At 41.4% G+C, this 20,183-nt stretch overlaps 2 protein-coding genes across 2 annotated transcripts in view; one reads left to right on the plus strand and one right to left on the minus strand.

Annotated features, from left to right (window-relative positions):
• Positions 1-1,560: 1,560 nt before the first annotated feature.
• ficd (FIC domain protein adenylyltransferase) lies at positions 1,561-10,639 on the plus strand. Its single transcript, XM_063034127.1, has 2 exons — positions 1,561-1,891; positions 8,780-10,639. Exons 1-2 carry the CDS (start codon positions 1,624-1,626, stop codon positions 9,859-9,861), a joined length of 1,350 nt encoding a protein of 449 aa, XP_062890197.1. The 5' UTR covers positions 1,561-1,623; the 3' UTR covers positions 9,862-10,639.
• A 198-nt stretch (positions 10,640-10,837) lies between these two features.
• The window catches only part of sart3 (spliceosome associated factor 3, U4/U6 recycling protein), a 43,374-nt gene continuing 34,028 nt past the window's right edge, over positions 10,838-20,183 (minus strand). Inside the window, exons 16-19 of the mRNA XM_063034126.1 lie at positions 17,036-17,478; positions 16,608-16,760; positions 14,686-14,873; positions 10,838-12,241 (exon numbers count right to left, since the gene is read on the minus strand). Coding sequence (XP_062890196.1) covers positions 12,052-12,241; positions 14,686-14,873; positions 16,608-16,760; positions 17,036-17,478 — 974 coding nt within the window. The 3' untranslated portion in view covers positions 10,838-12,051. The remainder of the gene's footprint in view (positions 12,242-14,685; positions 14,874-16,607; positions 16,761-17,035; positions 17,479-20,183) is intronic.

Below are 20,183 nucleotides of genomic sequence, written 5' to 3' on the forward strand. Positions count from 1 at the left end.
CAATACAAGAGGACATGGCTTTAAGGTAAGGGGTGGGAAGTTCAAGGGGGATATTAGAGGAAGGTTTTTTACTCAGTGACTGGTGTGTGGAATGCACTGCCTGAATCAGTGGTGGATGCAGATACACTAGTGAAATTTAAGAGACTACTAGACAGGTATATGGAGGAATTTAAAGTGGGGGGGGTTATATGGGAGGCAGGGTTTAAGAGTCGGCACAACCTTGTGGGCCGAAGGGCCTGTGCTATGCTGTACTGTTCTATGTTCTATCAAGTTCAATGTAAAGCTATTGGAAAATGAACTAGTTTGACCTGCTGCAATGAAACTTGATGCCTGTGCTGGAGGTTAGTGTGATGTGGATAATTGAGGCAGAGTCAATAATTCAACAATAATTAACCAACTGCATTTACTAAAATATTAGATTTTTGAATTTCAATAATTTACAAGCATTAAATAAAATTTGAAGGTAGCATTATTTATTGAGCTATTTTAATGAAGTATGATCTATTATTGTCAAAGTGGAGCCATTTTTCAAAGGAAGCCTGATTTTGGAAATGGGCAGATGTTAAAAATCGTGCATCGGCACAGGCGGTGGGAAAGGGAAAAGTATTCGTTAAGTTCAGAAGCATCTTTGGGGGGGGGCGGGGAGGGAGAACAGCATTTCAGCTCAATTTCCCTCTTCTGCTGCATTTTTTCCAGCATTTCATTTGAAATTTGCAACATTGTTACAAAAAAGTAATGCATGATTAGGTTAAGTGCTTGGTCTGTTAAGATTTTGTTTAATTGCAAATGCATCTTGAAGTTTATTTTGTAAACAGAAAGTAGAATGTTGGACAACCTGCCGCTGACGTTTCCAATTACTTCCCATGCAACCATTTCTATTCAATCATTTATAGCTGGCATTTCTATATAATCCTTCCAAGTGCTGACGGGTGAGGGAGATTTAAATAGTGTTCGCCCCTTAGAACTTTGTTATTAGTAAATATTAGTTGTTCTAATATACTGCGTGGAGTCTCAATTACCACCTTGTACTCAACATCATTAAGATGGAGGAATTGATTGTAAACTCCAGGAAGGAGAAGTTAAGGAACACACACCGAGGGATCCGAAGAGTAAAGGTTGAGCGGTTTCAAGTTGCTGGGTGCCAACACCTCTACTGAAGATTTATATTGAAGCAATTACCAAGAAGGCACAATAGCGGCTATGTTTCAGTAGCAGGTTGAGGAGCGTTGGTATGCCAACGACGCCCGCACATTTCTACGTGTACAACGTGTACAATTGTAACTGGTTGCATCACCGTCTTTCACGACATTTGCCAGTGCTATTAAACCCGATTAATTCCTGATGAAGGGTCTCTTTTCTATAGAGGCTGCCTGACCCGCTAAGTTCTTCCAGCGATTTGTGTGTGTTGCTGTCATATCTACAGTATCCTGCTTTCACATGCGGGGAGCCGCAATGCTCATGCGTATTAAGCAGCAAAACGTTGCGCATTGGCGAGTGGCCGAGCGTTAAGTACGTATTAGTTTGTTATTGGCTAGAACTGTGCTTGCAGGACACTGACCAATCGGTGGTAAACGAAGGGCTCCTCGGCGGAGGACAACCAATCAAGGTTCTGGTGCTGCGACGATGAATCTTGGCTGCTGGAGCCTCGGCCGCGCGATGGATGCGATGGGTCTGGGGAAGCGGGGCGTCTCAGTAGCGGTGATGCTGTTCCTCGGCTCTTTCAGCGCCTTGCTGGTGATGCATCTCAGGGGTGCCTTGTGGCTGCTGCGATGCCGCCTTTTAGACTCGGGCTTGGGCGGCGACTCCAGCACCGAGCTCAGCCTCACCTACAGCGCGGTTGAACTGAGCCAAATCGGCGAGCCCTGGGCCTTCAGGCAGAGAGTGGGGCCAGGTAAGAGCTCAGCGGTGGCGGAGAGGGAGGCTGACCCGCAGCATAGGGGAGTTGGTGAGCTGGCGTCTCTCGACCGGCGGTAGAAACGTAGGTTCCAGAATTGTTTACAGCTGTCCGCCCTGCCCATTTTGGGGAAACTCCGACTAACGGAGCCCACTTCCTATCCTCGGGCGGCTGGCTGTTGGTTTTCGCCCTCTACCTCGCTCTCTTGGCGCTCAGTAATGAACTTCCAGCAGTTTTGTGTTTTTTTTAAAAAAGACCTGTAGCTTTCGCCATGTCACGGCAAGTGTACATTTACGCAGACCTTTTTTTTACAGCAGTGAAATGTTCCTAGGCACTCCACAGCAACAAATACTGACACCAAGCCAAGGATAGGTGATCGGAAACTTGTCTGAAGAGATGGTTCAATTTTTTTTCTTTCTCTTTTCCTCATTTTTTTTTCCAGTTGTACAGTCATGAGGGGGTTCAGGGTGCAACTCTCAAACATAAATAACTGAGACAGCCGAAAATGGGTCTTTCAAGTTTGGAATTCCACCTCCTAAACTCGTGATCTCTGTAATGAACGTATCATTTAGATACAGATCAGATCTTTTAAGTGTTTTATTTGCCACATGTACATGAACACAATGAGATTGCGTCAGCGACCAACCAATTCGGGGATGTGCTGGGGGGCAGCCGCAAGTGTCACTCTGCTTGCTGCGCCAATTTAACATCACCACAGCTTACTAACCTTTCAACGATGGCAGGAAACCCCCAGAATTGAACCCAAATCTTCCCGCTGGCGCTGGGTAGTTTTACGCTAACCACTACGTTACCGTACCGCTCTTACTGAGAAGTTCAAAGTAAATTTATTATCAGACTACGTATGTACGTACATACATAGTAAACCTACAGCACAATACTGTGCTGTGCCGAACATGTTCCTACTTAGAGATTGCCTAACGTTATCCAAGCTCCATGCACCCATCCAGGAGTCTCTCAAAAGACCCCATCGTATCCGCCTCCACTACCGTCGCGGTAGCCCATTCCACGCACTCTCTGCTTAAGAATCTTACCCCTGACATGTCCTCCGTACCGACTTCCAAGCACCTTAAAACTGTGCCCTCTCGTGTTGGCCATTTCAGCCCTGGGAAAAGCCTCTGACTATCCTCTCGTCATCTTATACACCTCTATCAGGTCACCTCTCATCCCCTGCCGCTCCAAGGAGAAAAGGCCAAGTTCACTCAACCTATTCTCATAAGGGGTGCTCCCCAACCTAGGCAACATCCTTGTAAATCTCCTCTGCACCCTTTCTGTAGTTTCCACACCCTTCCTGTAGTGAGGTGACCAGAAGTGAGCACAAGTGATGCCTGACCAGGGTCCTATAAGCTATAACATTACCTTTCAGCTCTTAAACTCAATCCTACGGTTGATGAAGGCCAATGCACCGTATGCTGCCTTAACCACAGAGCCAACCTATGCTGTAGCTTATGTGTCCTTTGGACTTGGACTCGGACCAGAAGTTCCCTCTAATCCTCCACGCTGCAAGAGGCTTACCATTAATACTATATTCTGCATTTGCCCTACCAAAATGAACCAGCTCACACTCCATCTGGTTTGAACTCCATCTGCCACTTCTCAGCCCAGTTTTACATTCTATTAATGTCCTGCTGTAACCTCTGACAGCCCTCCACGCTATCCAGAACACCCCCCAACCTTTGTGTCATTAGCGAATTTACAAACCCATCCTTCCACTTCATCATCCAGGTCCTTTATAAAAATCACGAAGTGTAAGGGTCCCAGAACAGATCCCTGAGGCACACTACTGGTGACCAAACTCCTTGCAGAATATGACCTGTCTACAACCATTTTTTTATATTCTGTTGACAAGCCAGTTCTGGATCCACAAAGCAATGTCCCCTTGGATTCCATGCCTCATTACTTTCTCAATAAGCCTTGCATGGGGTACCTTATCAAATGCCTTGCTGAAATCTATATACACTACATCTACTGCTCCACCTTCATCAATATGTTTAGTCACATCCTCATATTCTGTTGACAAGCCAGTTCTGGATCCACAAAGCAATGTCCCCTTGGATTCCATGCCTCATTACTTTCTCAATAAGCCTTGCATGGGGTACCTTATCAAATGCCTTGCTGAAATCTATATACACTACATCTACTGCTCCACCTTCATCAATATGTTTAGTCACATCCTCAAAAAATTCAATCAGGCTGTTAAGGTATGACTTGCCTTTGACAAAGCCATGCTGACTATTCCTAATCATATTATGCCTCCTTTAAATGTTCATAAATCCTGCCTCTCAAGATCTTCTCCATCAACTTACTGACCAATGAAGTAAGACTCACTGGTCTATAATTTCCTGGGCTATCTCTACTCCCTTTCTTGAATAAGGGAACAACATCTGCGACCCTCCAATCCTCCGGAACCCCTCCTGTCCCCATTGCTATTGCAAAGATCATCGCCAGAGGCTCAGCAATCCCCTCCTTCACCTCCCAGAGTAGCCTGGGGTACATCTCATCTGGTCCCAGAGACTTATACAACTTGAAGCTTTCCAAAAGCTCCAGCACATCCTCTTAATGTCTATATGCTCAAGCTTCTCAATCCACTGTAAATCATCCCTACAATCATCACAATCCTTTTCTGTAGTGAATACTAAAGCAAAGTATTCATTAAGTATCTCTGCTATTTCCTCCGGTTCCGTACACACTTCTCCACTATCACACTTGATTGGTCCTATTCTCTCACATCTTATCCTTTTGCTCTTCACATACTTGTAGAATGCCTTGGGGTTTTCCTTAATCCTGCTCGCCAAGGCCTTTTCATAGCCCCTTCTGGCTCTCCTAATTTCATTCTTAAACTCCTTCCTGCTAGCCTTATAATCTTCTAGATCTCTATTATTACCTAGTTTTTTGAACCTTTTATGAGCTTTTCTTGACTAGATTCTCAAAAGCCTTTGTACACCACGGTTCCTGTACCCTACCATCCTTTTCCTGTCTCATTGGAACGTACATATGCAGAACTCTACGCAAATATCCCCTGAACATTTGCCACATTTCTACCGTACATTTCCCTGAGAACATCTGTTTCCAACTTACGCTTCCAAGTTCCTGCCTGATAGCTTCATATTTCCCCTTACTCCAATTAAACACTTTCCTAACTTGTCTGTTCCTATCCCTCTCCAATGCTATGTTAAAGGAGATAGAATTGTGATCACTATCTCCAAAATGTTCTCCCAGTGAGAGACCTGACACCTGACCAGATTTAGTTCCCAATACCAGATCAAGTACAGCCTTTCCTCTTGTAGACTTATCTGCATATTGTTTAAGGTAACCTTCCTGAACACACCTAACAAACTCCACCCCATCTAAACCCCTTGCTGTAAGGAGATGCCGATCAATATTTGGGAGAACAACCCTGTTATTATTACACCTTTCCAGAATCTGTCGCCTTATCTGCTCCTCAATGTCCCTGTTACTATTGGGTGGTCTATATATTTGAAAAAAACACCCAGTAGAGTTATTGACCCCTTCCTAATTCTAACTTCCACCAGCAGAGACTCAGTAGATAATCCCTCTGTGACTTCCTCCTTTTCTGCAGCCATGACACTCTCTGATCAGCAATGCCACGCCCCCACCTCTTTAGCCTCCCTCCCTGTCCTTTCTGAAACATCTAATGCCTGGCAGTCGAAGTAACCATTCCTGCCCCAGAGCCATCCAAATCTCTGTAATGGCCACAACATCATAGCTCCAAGTACTGATCTACACTCTAAGCTTGTCTGCTTTGTTCATGATGCTTCTTGGCTGCCAGAGGAACAGGACTGGCAGCTCAGTCTTCTGGGGTTCTGTTGTTTTAGACCAGATAGAGCAGGAGGGATTAAAGGGGAAGGGGCGGTGGTGTTAGGAAAGCTGCCACGGTGCTGCTCAATCAGGGCAGACTAGAGAATTCTTCTAGTGAGGCTTTATGGGTGGAACTGAGGAATAAGGAAGGTATGACCACGTTATGGGGCTTTATTATAGACCACCCAACAGCCCATGGTATTTAGAGGAACAAACTTGTCGAGATCGCAGACTTGCAAAAAACACGAGGTTACAATAGTAGATGATTTTAACTTTCCACGTATTAACTGGCCTTTCCATACTGTAGAAGGACTAGAAGGGATGGAATTTGTCATGAGTTCAGGAAAGTTTCCTTAATCAGTACATAGAAGTCCAAACAAGAGAGGGTGCAATTAGGGAAAGAGACAGGGCAGGCAACAGAAGTTTGTATAGGTAAGTGCTTTGCATCTAGTGATCATGATGCCATTAGTTTTAAGACAACTATGGAAAAGGATAGGTCTGGTCCTCGACCAGAGGTTCTAAATTAGAAAAAGGCTAATTGTGATGGTGTCAGAAAAGATTTGGCAAGCTGTTTTCTGGCAAAGGTGTACTTGGTAAGTGGAAGGCCTTCAAAAGTGAAATTTTGAGTGTACAAAGCTCTGTGTGCCTGTCAGAATAAAAGGCAAGGATAACAGGCTTGGGGTTTCTGAGAGGTTGTTTTGCATCTGTACTTATTCTGGAAACAGGCACACTATCTATAGAAGTGAGGCAAAGCAGCAGTGAAGTCATGGACCCTATACAGATTACAGAGGAGGAGGTAATTGCTGTCTTGGGGCAAATTAGGGTGGATAAATCCCTAGGGCCTGACAAGGTGTTCCCTTCGACCTTATGGGAGACAAGTGCAGAAGTTACAGGGGCCCTAGCAAAGATATTTAAGTCATCTTTAGCGACAGGTGAGTTTAGAGGATAGCTAATGTTATTCTGCTGTTTAAAAAAGGCTCTAAAAATAAACCAGGGAAATATAGGCTGGTGAGCCTGACATCAGTAGTGGTAAAGTTACTGGAAGGTATTCTAAGAGACCGGATGTATGAGTATTTGGATAGACAAGGACTGATTAGGGATGGCCAACATGGCTTTGTACATGGTAGGTCATGTCTAACCAGTCTTAAAGAATTCTTCAAGGAAGTTACCAAGAAATTGATGAAGTCAGGCAGTGAATGTTGTCCATATGACATTTGACAAGATGCCACATGGGAGGCTGGTCAAGAAGTTTGTCGCTTAGCCTTCAAGATGAGGTAATAAATTGGATTAGACAGTGGCTTTGCGGGAGAAGCCAAAGAGTGGTAGTAAATGGTTGCCTCTGACTGAAGGCCTGTGAGGATTGGTGTGCCGCAGGGATGGTTGCTGGGTCCTTGATGCCTGTCATCTATATCAATGATCTCTGTGATAATGTGGTTAACTGGATCAGCAAATTTACAAATAACAAGAAGATTGGGGGTGTAGTATACAGTGAGGAAGTCTATCAGTCTGCAGCGGGATCTAGACCAGCTAGAAAAATAGCCTGGAAAATGGCAGATGGAATTTAATGCAGACAAGTGTGAGGTGTTGCACTTTGGGAGGGTCAACCAGTGTAGGTCTTAACATAGTGAGCACAGGTACATGGGCACAGATTGAGTACAGTTGAACAAATGGATCTGGAAATACAGGTCCATAATTCATTGCAAGTGTGATCACACATGGATAGAGTCATAATGAGAGCTTTTGGCACACTGGCCTTCAGAGATCAATGTATTGAGTACGGGAGCTGGCATGTTATATTGAAGTTGTATAAGATATTGTTGAGGCCTAATTTGGAGTACTGTGTGCAGATTTGTTCACCTCACAGGAAAGATGTAAATAAAATAGCGTATAGAGAAAATTTACAAGGATATTGCTGAGACTGATGGACCTGAGTTATAAGGAAAGATTGAATAAAATAGAACTTTATTCCTTGGAACGTATAAGATTGAGGGGAGATTTGATAGAGGTATACAGAATTGAGGGGTATCAATGGGGTAAATGTAAGCAGGCTTTTAACACTGAAGCTGAGTGAGACTGCAACAAAAGATCATGGGTTAAGGGTGAAAAGTGAACTGCTCAAGGAAAATGAGGGAAAAGGTCTTCACTTGTTGGTGAGAGTGTAGACAAGCTGTGGTGGATGCGATTGATTTCAACATTTAAGCAAAGGTATATGGATGGGAGGGGTCCAGGGGGCTATGGTCCAGGTGGATGTGACTGGCAGTTTAAATGGTTTGGCATGGATGAAATGGGCTGAAAGGCCTGTTCCTGTGCTGCACTTTTCGATCACTCAAATTCAGTTGTTGAGACCAAAGTCCTCATTTTGATCTGTGAGTGCTTAAAAATTGAAAATAGTTCAGCCCAGCTTTGTTCAGGTTAAATGAATTTTGCAATACCGATGTTTTGGTTTCATCTATTTTATGATGCTTAGCAGACGCTGTTCCACCACATTCAATCAAAAGGGGTTCCCTATTGTGTTCATTTGCCTTGTCAGATGTCTGTGGATAGGTCCTAACAATTTCCAAAGTTCAAAGTAAAGTTTATTATATAGGAGAGGGGGGAAAAAAAACAGAACTGCATACAACCCTGAGATTCTTTCTCCTTGGGGCATACTCAGCAAATCTATAGCATAGTAACTATAATAAGATTCAATGAAAGATCAACCAGAGTGCGGAAAACAACAAACTGTGCAAATGCAAATATAAATAAATAGCAATAACTAGTAAGAAGATGAAATAACAAAATAAGATTTAGAATGAAAATTAAATGCTTTAACCTGCTTAAGATGTGATTTTGTCAGTTTTGGTTATGTTTATTCTGTAGTTAAACATCACACAGCATAAATCCTTTGATCATTCAGAACATGTTTCGAAGTTTTGATTTTTTTTTTTAACAGCAGTTTAGCCTATTCTTGTGGTTTATGCAAACCAGATATCTGACAAATTGAAGTCATAGTCTAGAATGTCTTTAAACTGGTTTAGTCCCTGTAACTTCAATTGGTTTTGATTTCAGATATCCAGTTGGAGGCTAAAGCTGCTCTGCACCAAGCTCTGGAGATGAAGCGTCTGGGGAAAAGAGAAAAGGCACACAAATTGTTCATGCATGCCTTAAATATGGACCCACACTATGTAGATGCATTGAATGAACTGGGAGTCTTCATGGAAGAGAATAAGGATGTTATTCAAGCTGACCATTTGTACACAAAAGCATTAACCATTTCTCCATGCAACGAGAAGGCACTGGTCAATCGTGACAGAACGTTACCTCTGGTAGAAGAAATTGACCAGAAGCAGTTTAGTATTATTGACCACAAGGTTAAAAAGTTGATGGCTATACCCAAAGGGAATGCAGCATTGCACCGTGTGATGGAGGAAAGTTATTACCATCATATTTATCATACTGTGGCTATTGAGGGCAATACACTGACCCTTTCTGAGATCAGGCACATCATTGAAACAAGGTATGCCGTACCTGGGAAGAGCCTGTTGGAGCAGAATGAAGTTATTGGGGTTGATGCAGCCATGAAGTATCTCAATAAATCCCTGCTATCAAGAATTGGATCTGTTAATATAGATGACATTTTACAGATTCACAGAAGGGTTTTGGGTTACGTTGATCCTGTAGAGGCTGGAAGATTTCGAACCAATCAGGTCTTCGTAGGCCATCACATTCCTCCCCATCCCAGAGATGTCAGGAAACAAATGCAAGAGCTTGTCCAGTGGTTGAATTCTGAAGAAGCCATGAGTCTGCATCCTGTGGAGTTCGCTGCCCTTGCCCATTATAAACTTGTTTATATCCATCCCTTTGTAGATGGGAATGGAAGGACGGCTCGATTACTGATGAATCTTATTTTAATGCAGGCAGGTTATCCGCCTGTCACAATCCGCAAGGAGCAGCGGGTTGAGTATTATACTTCATTAGATTTGGCCAATGAGGGAGACGTTCGGCCATTTATCCGCTTTATTGGGAAGTGCACAGAGATGACGCTTGACTTACTGCTGATTGCAACAGCTGATCATTCTGTCGATAAAGGTTTACCTGAAGCAAATCCAAACCACTCCGATTATACACAAACCATCTTAGTTAAAAACTAATGGTTTAATGGCTACAATTATGTGAAATTTGCCAAGTCTTCTGTCTAGCTTTCACTAGGTGTCATGTGGGAGGGAAAAGCAAAATCCCACTTTACATTGTTAGGATTAGTGATGTTGGAATACACTTTCTTTTTAAGAATAGTGGACTGAATTTCCAAATCAAACCCATTCCTGAATGGTACAGAAAAGGAAAATAACTCTTTTATAATGTGCCTGTGTTACTTTTAAACAAACGAGTCTTGTAATAACTTCAACAGCTAAATATTAGGCCCACAATTTGGATGCGGTGGGACAAGAAAACAACTGATTCCCAAATTTCTAGATCAGTTAAGGAAATTGGAATGTGGATTCCAGCACCTGCAGCTGGTCGGCAGGTTTGTTCACTGGGGGGAGAAGCAGAACAGCTCCTGACTTTTAACCTCTCCCAAGTCAGGAGGGAGGTGATTACTATCTGCATATTGAGAACATACTTTCAAGTTTAATGGCCAGGGACCACTTGTAGCATTTTTTTTAGTACCTATGAGGGAGCAAAAAATCATTTTCCACGCAATGTCATACTAATAATAGTGCACCATTTAATGAGACTGGTGTGAATGTTCTGATCCTCAAATTTGTTTAATATTAATTACAGGCTGTTATGCACAGCTCTAAAAAGGAAACCTAACTTTAAGTTTTATACAGCTGGTGAGATTAGTGGCGTTGGTTTCAGCCAATTGTCAGAGAGCAAAGATCTGCATGAAAAATAACCTAAGTTCATTAGAGGTTCACTAAAATAGAAACTGCATTTTCTCATCAGATTTAACTCCCAAGCTCTCACTTGAGTAATCCTTTTCAGAGGAATCAGCGTGGAACAAACCCTGGACTGTAGCTCAATTGTTCTTTGAAATGACTGAAATATTTATGTGACTGGAACTTGCACTTTGTATAAATTAATTATTTAAACAGGCCATTAAAATAGTATATTTATAATATATAAAATAAATTATACTCTTTATATCCTTTGGTATTATAATTGTCATTTGTACAGAAGAAACACTTATGAAAGAGTGATTTTCTGGTGTGTAAGCCCACGTTTAAGCAGACACGAAAACTTTCAGAAATAACATGCTCTATTGGGCACTTGTAATCAACAGCTGCCTGTTTACCAGTCATTGCTGGGTGCCAAAAACTATTAAATTTATGCTGCGGATCCAGCTGGGGCTACCCCGTTGAGTAGCTCTAAACAGTAGAAGTCCTTTTCTAGTGCAAAGCAAATCTAGTAGAATAGGCACCTTAGTCCAGAGTGTGTTAAATCCAAGGCAAACCTACATGATCACACAAGTTTAACAGCCAACCACTGCTTCCTCAGTTATTTTTCAAGATTACAATGCCTATCACAATTGGGAGTACGGTGGATTAAAATCTCAGTTGAGACAGCATCAAAACACCTCAGTACTTGGACTATAGTCCGTACTATAAGGTAGGAAAAGTGGTTTCTAATTTGGTACTCAGTAAAAGCTGTATGATTGGTAATGACTGGTTTAGTGATATTAGCTGAAGGATGACCAGTCCTTGGCAGTTTCCTTAGTTCTACTAGAAAGAATATCGTTCATTCTTCTGTGCCCGTGGGCCATTTGAGCTTCCTTCCAACAAAGTTGAAAGCTAATGTTGATGCGTCAGAAAATGTACAACTTCACCAGTTCACAAACTACTTTTCCTCTATTTGTATCTTATTCTTGGTGGATCACACAAAGATAAATTGAACCAGTGAGCTTGCTCTTCTGGCCAATGTTACATGATACAATTATAGAAAACATTTAATCAGGAACAAAAAACTCAGCCAGTATTAAAAAAAGATGAGGTCAAAATAACATAAAATGGTCCCCAAAATCTTTCTACATAGTATTGTGCAGTTTTAGACAAGAATGCAAATTTACTAAGTTGCACTTACAAAACAATATTATAAATGAACATACAAGCTAACTCTATAAATAGAATAGAGCTACTGCTTAAAAATCGAGGCAAAGATCTGTACGAGCTTCCATCAAATATATTTAACACTTGTCAAACTTTCTTTAAAAAATTAGATTTACAGTTCACTGCTCAGAATTTCTCTCCATGCTTAAGGATGTGAAATGGTTTCTGAAAAGGAAGTTCACAATCTTTTTTCTAGACTCTCAGCATTTAATCACCAAATGCTGCTTATCACAGTTATTTCTTCAACAACATCTTTGCAAAGTCTGCGTTTGTCATCTTTTTTGTCTCTGCTGCCAGAGATGAATCACCCTTTGAGTTACCATCCTGACTGCTCACCGTCCCATTCTCAGTATTCGTTCCTGATGCAGGCAAGCGCTGTAAAGCACGAGGCACAAGTGAAAGCTGTGTCCGGCCTTTGCCCCTCCTTGGAAAATTGAAAGAAATTTCATGTAAATCAACAAATCCAATTACCATTCTTTTACAAATAAAGGATTATTTATCATAATCCATCAACAATTTCAAATCAAAGTCAAGATTTACAGATGTTCCACCCCAAAGGACATTTGAATGGAGCTATTCCACTTATTGCTCTCTGCTCTTCTTTCTTTCTCAGATACTCAAATGTCAATCTTACTTTTCCATCTTCCCCCACATATACTGTTACTTCAAACTACCTACACTCCCCAAGCTCACATATCGAGAGCTTAACTGAGACCTAGCAGATCAAATGCCGTTTTGAGTTAAGTCTTCATCATGGCCTTTTCGCCAATAGCCCTGCTGAGAGCCCATAAACATCAACTCATTCAAGTTCCCAGATACTTTCCCTCATTATTTCAATGAAAATTGATTTGATCCTTAGCTTCAACTTGGTGGTCATGATATCAGTCAACTTGGATATCCTCGAACTTCCCCCTTGCACTGAATTTGTCCCTCGCCAAACCGGCTTCTTCCCAGGGATCATGATCATTAAGTTCTCCACTGAAGAATAAGGTTTCCTTACCTGCCTCTAAATCAGGGGTTCCCAGCCTGGGGTCCACAGCATAAAACTGGTGGGGAACCCCTGCTCCAAACCATTCCAAGCTACAGCAAACTGCAGCTTCCCCATGATCTCTTCTCACCAATTAAATATAATTTATAAACAATACCTATCTACACGGTAGACTCATTTGGAAGGTTAGGACCCACAGAATCCAGAGAGAATGAGTTTGGTGGGTTCAAAATTGGCTCCAAAGTAGGGGGAAAAAAAGGGTGGTGGTTAAGGTTGTTTCTCTGATTGGAGGCAGGTGACTAGTGGGGTCAGTGTTTGGACACTCATTCACAAAAATGACGACTTACATATGACAGGAAATTAGGAGATAACGGTGACAGTGAGGAAGGTTATCACTGGTTTGTGCAAAGGGATCTTGATCTGTTGGGGAAGTTGGTGAAGGAATGCCAAACAAACTTCAATACAGATTAAAAGTGAGGTGACACAATATCAATGGCAAGGCACTGCAGAGGTTCCTGACCCGGGATCCACAGACCCCTCACTTAAGAGTAGGGGTCCATGGCATAAAATATGTTGGGAACCTCTGTACTAGGGAATGCAATGGAAAAGGGGGAGCCAGGAGTACAAGTGATCATAGAGAGTGGTGTAATGGTGTCACAGGTAAACGGTGGTGAAAAGGGCATCTGGCACAGTGGCTTTCACCAGTCAGAGCACTGAGTGTAGGAGCTGAAACGTTATGCTGTAGTTGGTGAGGTCACACTTGGATAACTGTACAGTTTTGGTTATCCTTTTTCAAGAAAGTAGTAGTTAACATGGAAAGAGTGCAAAAAAGATTTGAGAATATTGCCAGTACCACAGGGCCTCAATTATAGGGAGATGTTGGCCAGACTAGGTCTTTATTCCCTGGAATGTATAGGAGAATGAGGGGGGACCTTAAAGGTTTATAAAATCATGAGGTGGATGATAGCAGTCCAAAAGCTAAGGAGCATAGACATTGGGTGAGAGGGGAAAGATTTAAAGGGGACTTGAGGGGCAACTTTTACCACACAGAGGATGGTGAGTATATAGAATGAGCTGCTCGAGGAAGTGGTTGAGGCAGGTACAATAGGGTCATTTAAGGAACACTTGGATATTTTATTTAGACATATAGTGGGAACTAGCAATGCTGCCCAGCAACCCACCACAGGAAATTGGGACTAGATGGGTAGGCGTCATGGCCTCATTGAGCTGAGGGGCCTGCTCTTGTGCTGTGCCATTCTATGACTAATACTTCCTGCTCATTATTTTACAAATGGCCATCCAACAATCAAACATCGATACAAGAGAGCCAATAACCTGAAACTAGCCAATTATAGTAAACGATAGAAATACAGTTTTCCCCTTCCAGTTGTTGAGTGTACAGCAATTGAAAGAGTCAAAATTGACACTTTTGGAGAATCAAGGGAGGAAGATAGAACTAAGGCACAAATCACCCATGAACTAATGCATGGCACTGAGGATGAGCTACTATTTCTATGAAGGCAAATCAAAATTCTCTCTAGTAATTAATAGGTACACCTCAAGACATGTAAAATAGAATTTGACCATCAAGACATCACCATTGCTAACTACATAAAGACTCCATCACAATTAATACAAGAAAAGATACATGACGCTTAATAAAGCCACTCAAATGGATGGATATCTATTCCAATATGCAAGCCTGGCAACTCAAAGGAAAGAGTAAATAAAACTATATGACAAAAAGGAGCCTAAATTAAATCATACAATATTCATATGATGATTGTCTAAGATGAATAGCTAGAAAATTAGACCACAAATAAATAGGTAATTTTCTTATCTCACAATCGGACTGAATCATTCACAGTTTTAACACTTACGCTCCATATAACTGCCGAGGAAGCAACGAGCCCAAAGCTCTGCCAGCTTCAACGTTAGTAGCCTGCTTTCTCTGTGGAGGATTACTGATGGCCACTCTGATCGTGTGATCCTTAACTACAGTTCCATCCAATTTAAGGACTGCCTGAGAGGCTTGCGTTTCATTCTCAAATTCAACATATGCCAGACCCTGAAACAAAAACAGATTCAAATTTCACTCAATCTCAAGAAATCTCAAAGTAAATAACACAGTAGAAACTAATTCACCTTCAAGTTCTTAATACATCAACTAACACATAGTTGGTGAAATATTAATATCTAGCGATTATCAAGGTGACAAAAATGACCTCACAGATCCTCTACATTGACTTTGTTCACATTGGTAAAATTAATAATGTGTAATTTTTCATTTTGTGTTTCATCCTCCTGCTCCCTAGAGGAAAATTAATGTGTTTAAAAATTAATTACCTGTTCTTGGCAATCCAGGTTTGAGAGGAGATTATACTAAAGCTTGCAATGCAAGAAGAGAGTGTGCTGAAGTCTTGATAGATACAGCTAATCTTTCCAGAGAAATACTTTTTTAAAAATGAATGAAGACAAGAGGAAGAAATGGAAAGCAATGTTGAAATGGCAAAATATAAAACACTGTAGTTGCTGAAATCTAAAATAAAAGAAAATGCTGTAAATACCCAATAGGTCAGGCAGCGGTTATGGAGGGGAAATGGAGTTAAGTTTACATTGGTCTACTTTCCTTTTTGACATCATCAGGAAAGACTAATCATCTGAAATTGCTGAATTCAGCATTGAGCCCCAAGAGCCATAAAATACCTGACGTAAGATTAAGTGCTATTGATTAAGTTTATTTTGTGCTTCATGGGAAGGGTGCGAGGGCTAAAGACAGAGGTTAGAGCTGGACTTTGATGGAGAATTGGAAGTGCAGTGATGCTTACAGCTGAACATCAAGGAAGAGGATCCAAACAGGGATGTTACAGCCCTAAGGGATCGACAGTGAGTTCAGCAATTTCAGATAACAGCCTTTGCTTTTTGGGTCCGTCTTTGACCTAAGCATTAATTCTTCATAGATGCTACCCGATGTATTTATCTCTAGAATATTCATTTTATTTAAGTGTTTAATGAAATGCCACTTTCCAGGAACTCACTAATTAGTTATCATTTGGCGTTTACAAGACACTGATATTTTAGTCATAAGAGGTACAGTAACAGACCCTTCAGCCCTCGAGTCTGTACTGATCATTAACCACTCATTTGCATTAATACCACATTAATCCTCTCTTTAGTCATTCACAAATTTCCATTACATTAGGGACAATTTACAGTAGCCATTTGCCCTACCAACCAGCACATCACTGGGATGTGGCAGGAGATGTCACAGGGAGAGCAGGCAAATTCTACACAGATCTGGGTGCTGTCTCTGGCACTGCAGCACCACTCCACCCATCCTGTATCTGTTTTAAGTGGATGGTAATTGTGAAAGAGACTGAAATATGACAAGCAAGACAGCCTCAGAGAAATTGGTCAAGGCTAAATGATTCAATTGGCCTTTTAATTGATGGCTATCCAGAACCTCAGTGGGACATGCACTTCTTTCCCAGAAATTTGGCTGCACCATACTTTCAATACTAAGTTTAAGTAACTGTCTAAATAAAATGCATTGTCTGCATTCAGTATTGAAAGCCTCACGCCTTTTATCTCTCAATGCAGAACTACGAAAGTTCTCAAAGCCAGTGAAAAGTGCGCAAGATCTGGCAAGGAAACGGAAAGGCGTATCCTTACATGCTATTTGTGAATTTTAGACAAGGTGCTGAAAATTCTCAAATCTTGCCTAAGCTCAGGGAATACTCTTGCTTCACAGATGAGCACAGCACACAACCATCTCAATAAGCAACTGTACAAAAGTTGGTACCTTTGGCTTTCCAGAGCGATTAGTGACGAGACGAATCTCCTTCAGATTTCCATGCTCTTTGCAGATCTCCTCCAGATCCTCTCTAGTGCAGGAGAAAGGCAAACCTGATATAAAGATCTTGTGTTTCTCCAGACTGGTGCTGTACTTAAATACCTGGAAAGTAAGAAATATCAAGGCTTAATAGTGGAAAAATTAATTCCTTTAAGATGTTCTGTCACTGCAGTAAAAGACTAGACTCTTACTGTTGCCTTCCACTGTACAATTTATCTCATTTGGAAACAGAAAAAGATTTGTGACAGAAAAATGTGAGAGAAATGAATGAAACACCGCAGAAAGGCTTGAATTTAAAAACATACCAGAAATGCAAGTCATTCCTTTTGTTTAAACAGTGATTTGACCTGATTACAAATGGATACCAAAACTGCTACCTTAAATTCTGGATTCTTTGCCTTGTCAACACAAGGTGAAACAAACATTGGCCGGCCTTCCAATTCCCGACGGTCTACTGTTAGTGCATTTGCAGCCGCCACCTTTTCTTTAAATTCTACATAACAATATCCTCGGAAGTGTCCCCTATTGCTGTAAACGGGGCGGATGTCTGCGATCTGGCCAAAGCTTTCAAATATCTCCTTCATCCTCTCCTCAGGACTAGGCATTGAGTAAGCAAGATTGCTGACAAACACAGTGAGGTCATCCTTGCTATTGTCATGAAGAACTTTGTTCCTTGTGGCAGCAACCGCCTTCTGCTTTTGTTGTGCTGGAGTTTCTACAGTCTTTATGTTGCTTTCACGCCCAAACAGGCCACATTCTGCTGAAAGAGCCTCCTCAGTTTCCTCCTGTTCCTCATGTCGAGGCTTTTTACTTGGTTTGTCTGAAATTCAACAAGCAATCGTTAGAAATCTCTATCATAAAAATCTCATCTTCTCACCTTAAAAGGAGCAGGAGAATACGAAGAAAACTAAAGTAACAGAGGCACCTGCAAGCTTACTAGCTGTAAAACCAGACAGTGTAAACTCTGTAGTTTTGATCTAACTTACTTGACATGATATCACCACAGCAGCTTAAACCTCCATATATCTTCCATCAGTAATGGTGATGAAAGAAGGATTGGTAAATATGACACAGTCATCTGGGATTCTTAAGGCAAGAAACACTTGCTTTCAGAATAAACTGAGTTCTCAACCTGATAAAAAGGGTTAGGATTTTTTTGTTTCAAATACAGAAAAATTTCAAACTATCCCATTTCCTAAATTACTGTACATTTTTCTTTTCATTCTTACTTGTGGTTACACTTATGAAGCAGATGTATCACATTAAAATTTGGCTTGAACTACAGTTATGCTGCAAAATTACGTAAAGTCATCCAGCATCAATTGAGAAATTGTTAGGCAATATGAATTAGAAATAGCAACAGTTGCTAGAAATCAGTGAGGAACTGTCAAAAACTAATAATTGGTCAAGAGAATCTATTAACATACTGAACCAACTGAATCATTCAAAATTACTCATTTTTATTTAATCTCAAATGCCTAAAAGTAAGGTTTTAAGCAAAAAATCAAAACATAACACAATGACAAGAGTTTGGCAGAAGAAAAGGGAAATAAATATTCATAATTGAAATTAATTCAAAAATAAATGTTTTTTGGAGACTTCAGACAATTTATATAGAAAACTTATCACCACCTGCTGATTTTCTGCTGCTCACACCAGCCATTCTAATCAAGCAAAGACCCTGATAGTGAGGCAGAACCACTTGTCTGCGTATCACAGCCTCTTTTTTTTTCCTCCAGAAAACCTGCAACACCCAAGGACTTTCCAAACGTAAGCTTACTTCAAAAGTGTAGCTGCAGGCTACAGTAGAATCTCCTGAAGATGTGGAAACCATTTAAGAAATGCAGGAGCAACACATAAAATGGAGGATCTCAGTGGGCCAGGCATCATCCATGGAGGGAAGTACAGAGTTGATGTTTCGGGTCATGGCCCTTCTAAACAGTCCAGATGAAGGATCTCAACCCAAAATGTTGACTGTCTATTTTCCTCCAAAGGTGCTGCTTATGACTAGCTGAGTTCCTCCATCGCTTTCAAGCGAAAATCTGAAGATGCTGGAAACCCGAGCAACACTCACAAAATGCTACAGGCCTGAAACGTCAACTGTACTTTTTACCCATAGATGCTGCCTGGCCTGCTGAGTTCTTCCAGCATTTTGTGTGTGTTGCTCCTCCATCTCCTTTGTGTGTTGCTGCATTGCAGCATCTGCAGTTTCTTGTATCTCTATAAATACAGTTTGTCCTTTCTTTCTAGGTTTATCAAAGCTTACCTCCATTCCCAGTGCACCTCTTTCCTACTGCTGGTAACACAATCTTGACTGTCAAAGGAGACACTAAATACCAGTTACTGGATGCTCTCATCTTAAAAAGTGTCAAGTCATAAAGGAGTGCATAATCACAAAGGAAGTCTGTTTCCTGAGTGCCATGAATTAGTATTTTCATTCATCACTCAGATTATTTTATTTTCCTGCCTTCTGATTTGGTGGGGTTGATGGAAAGATGAGTGTTGGCCAGGATAATATAACTAAATAATTAAAGAATATCAGAAGGTCATCTCAAATCCACAGGATATCCTCCACATATCCTGAAAACCCCCAACACTCCACTCCTGCAGGACAACTGACTTAACATCTTAACTTACAAGCATGTTGGTAAGTTAATCAGGATAGTGCCAGGAAAAAAAATGTCAGGCACCTGAACACAGAGACCCAAGGGAACAGGTATATAATTCTCTGAAAGCAAAGACAGAGTGATAAAGAATGCATATGGCACACGTCTTCATCAGCCGTCACATTGGGACATCATGTTGCAATTGTACAAGTCATTGGAGAGACAACACTAGGAGTATTGTGTGCAGTTTAGGGTGCCAAACTGTAGAAAGGTTGTCACATTAAATTGGAAAGGGTGCAGTAAAGATACAAGGTTTATATTATAAGGAGAAACTGGGATGCTTTCCCCCCTGGAGAAAGCAGGCCAAGGAGTGCCCTTATAGAAACATAGAAAATAGGTGCAGGAGTAGGCCATTCGGCCCTTTGAGCCTGCAGCGCCATTTATTATGATCATGGCTGATCATCCAACTCAGAACTCCGCCCCAGCCTTCCCTCCATACCCCTTGACCCCTGTAGCCACAAGGGCCATATCTAACTCCCTCTTAAACATAGCCAATGAACTGGCCTCAACAGTTTGCTGTGGCAGAGAATTCCACAGATTCACCACTCTCTGTGTGAAGAAGTTTTTCCTAATCTCAGTCCTAAAAAGCTTCCCCTCTATCCTCAAACTGTGACCCCTCGTTTCGGACTTCCCCAACATCGGGAACAATCTTCCTGCATCTAGCCTGTCCAATCCCTTTAGGATCTTATACGTTTCAATCAGATCCCCCCTCAATCTTCTAAATTCCAACGAGTACAAGCCCAGTTCAACCAGTCTTTCTTCATATGAAAGTCCTGCCATCCCAGGAATCAATCTGGTGAACCTTCTTTGTACTCCCTCTATGGCAAAGATGTCTTTCCTCAGATTAGGGGACCAAAAC

Source organism: Mobula hypostoma, chromosome 27, assembly GCF_963921235.1.
Source record: "Mobula hypostoma chromosome 27, sMobHyp1.1, whole genome shotgun sequence".
Taxonomy (NCBI): domain Eukaryota; kingdom Metazoa; phylum Chordata; class Chondrichthyes; order Myliobatiformes; family Myliobatidae; genus Mobula; species Mobula hypostoma.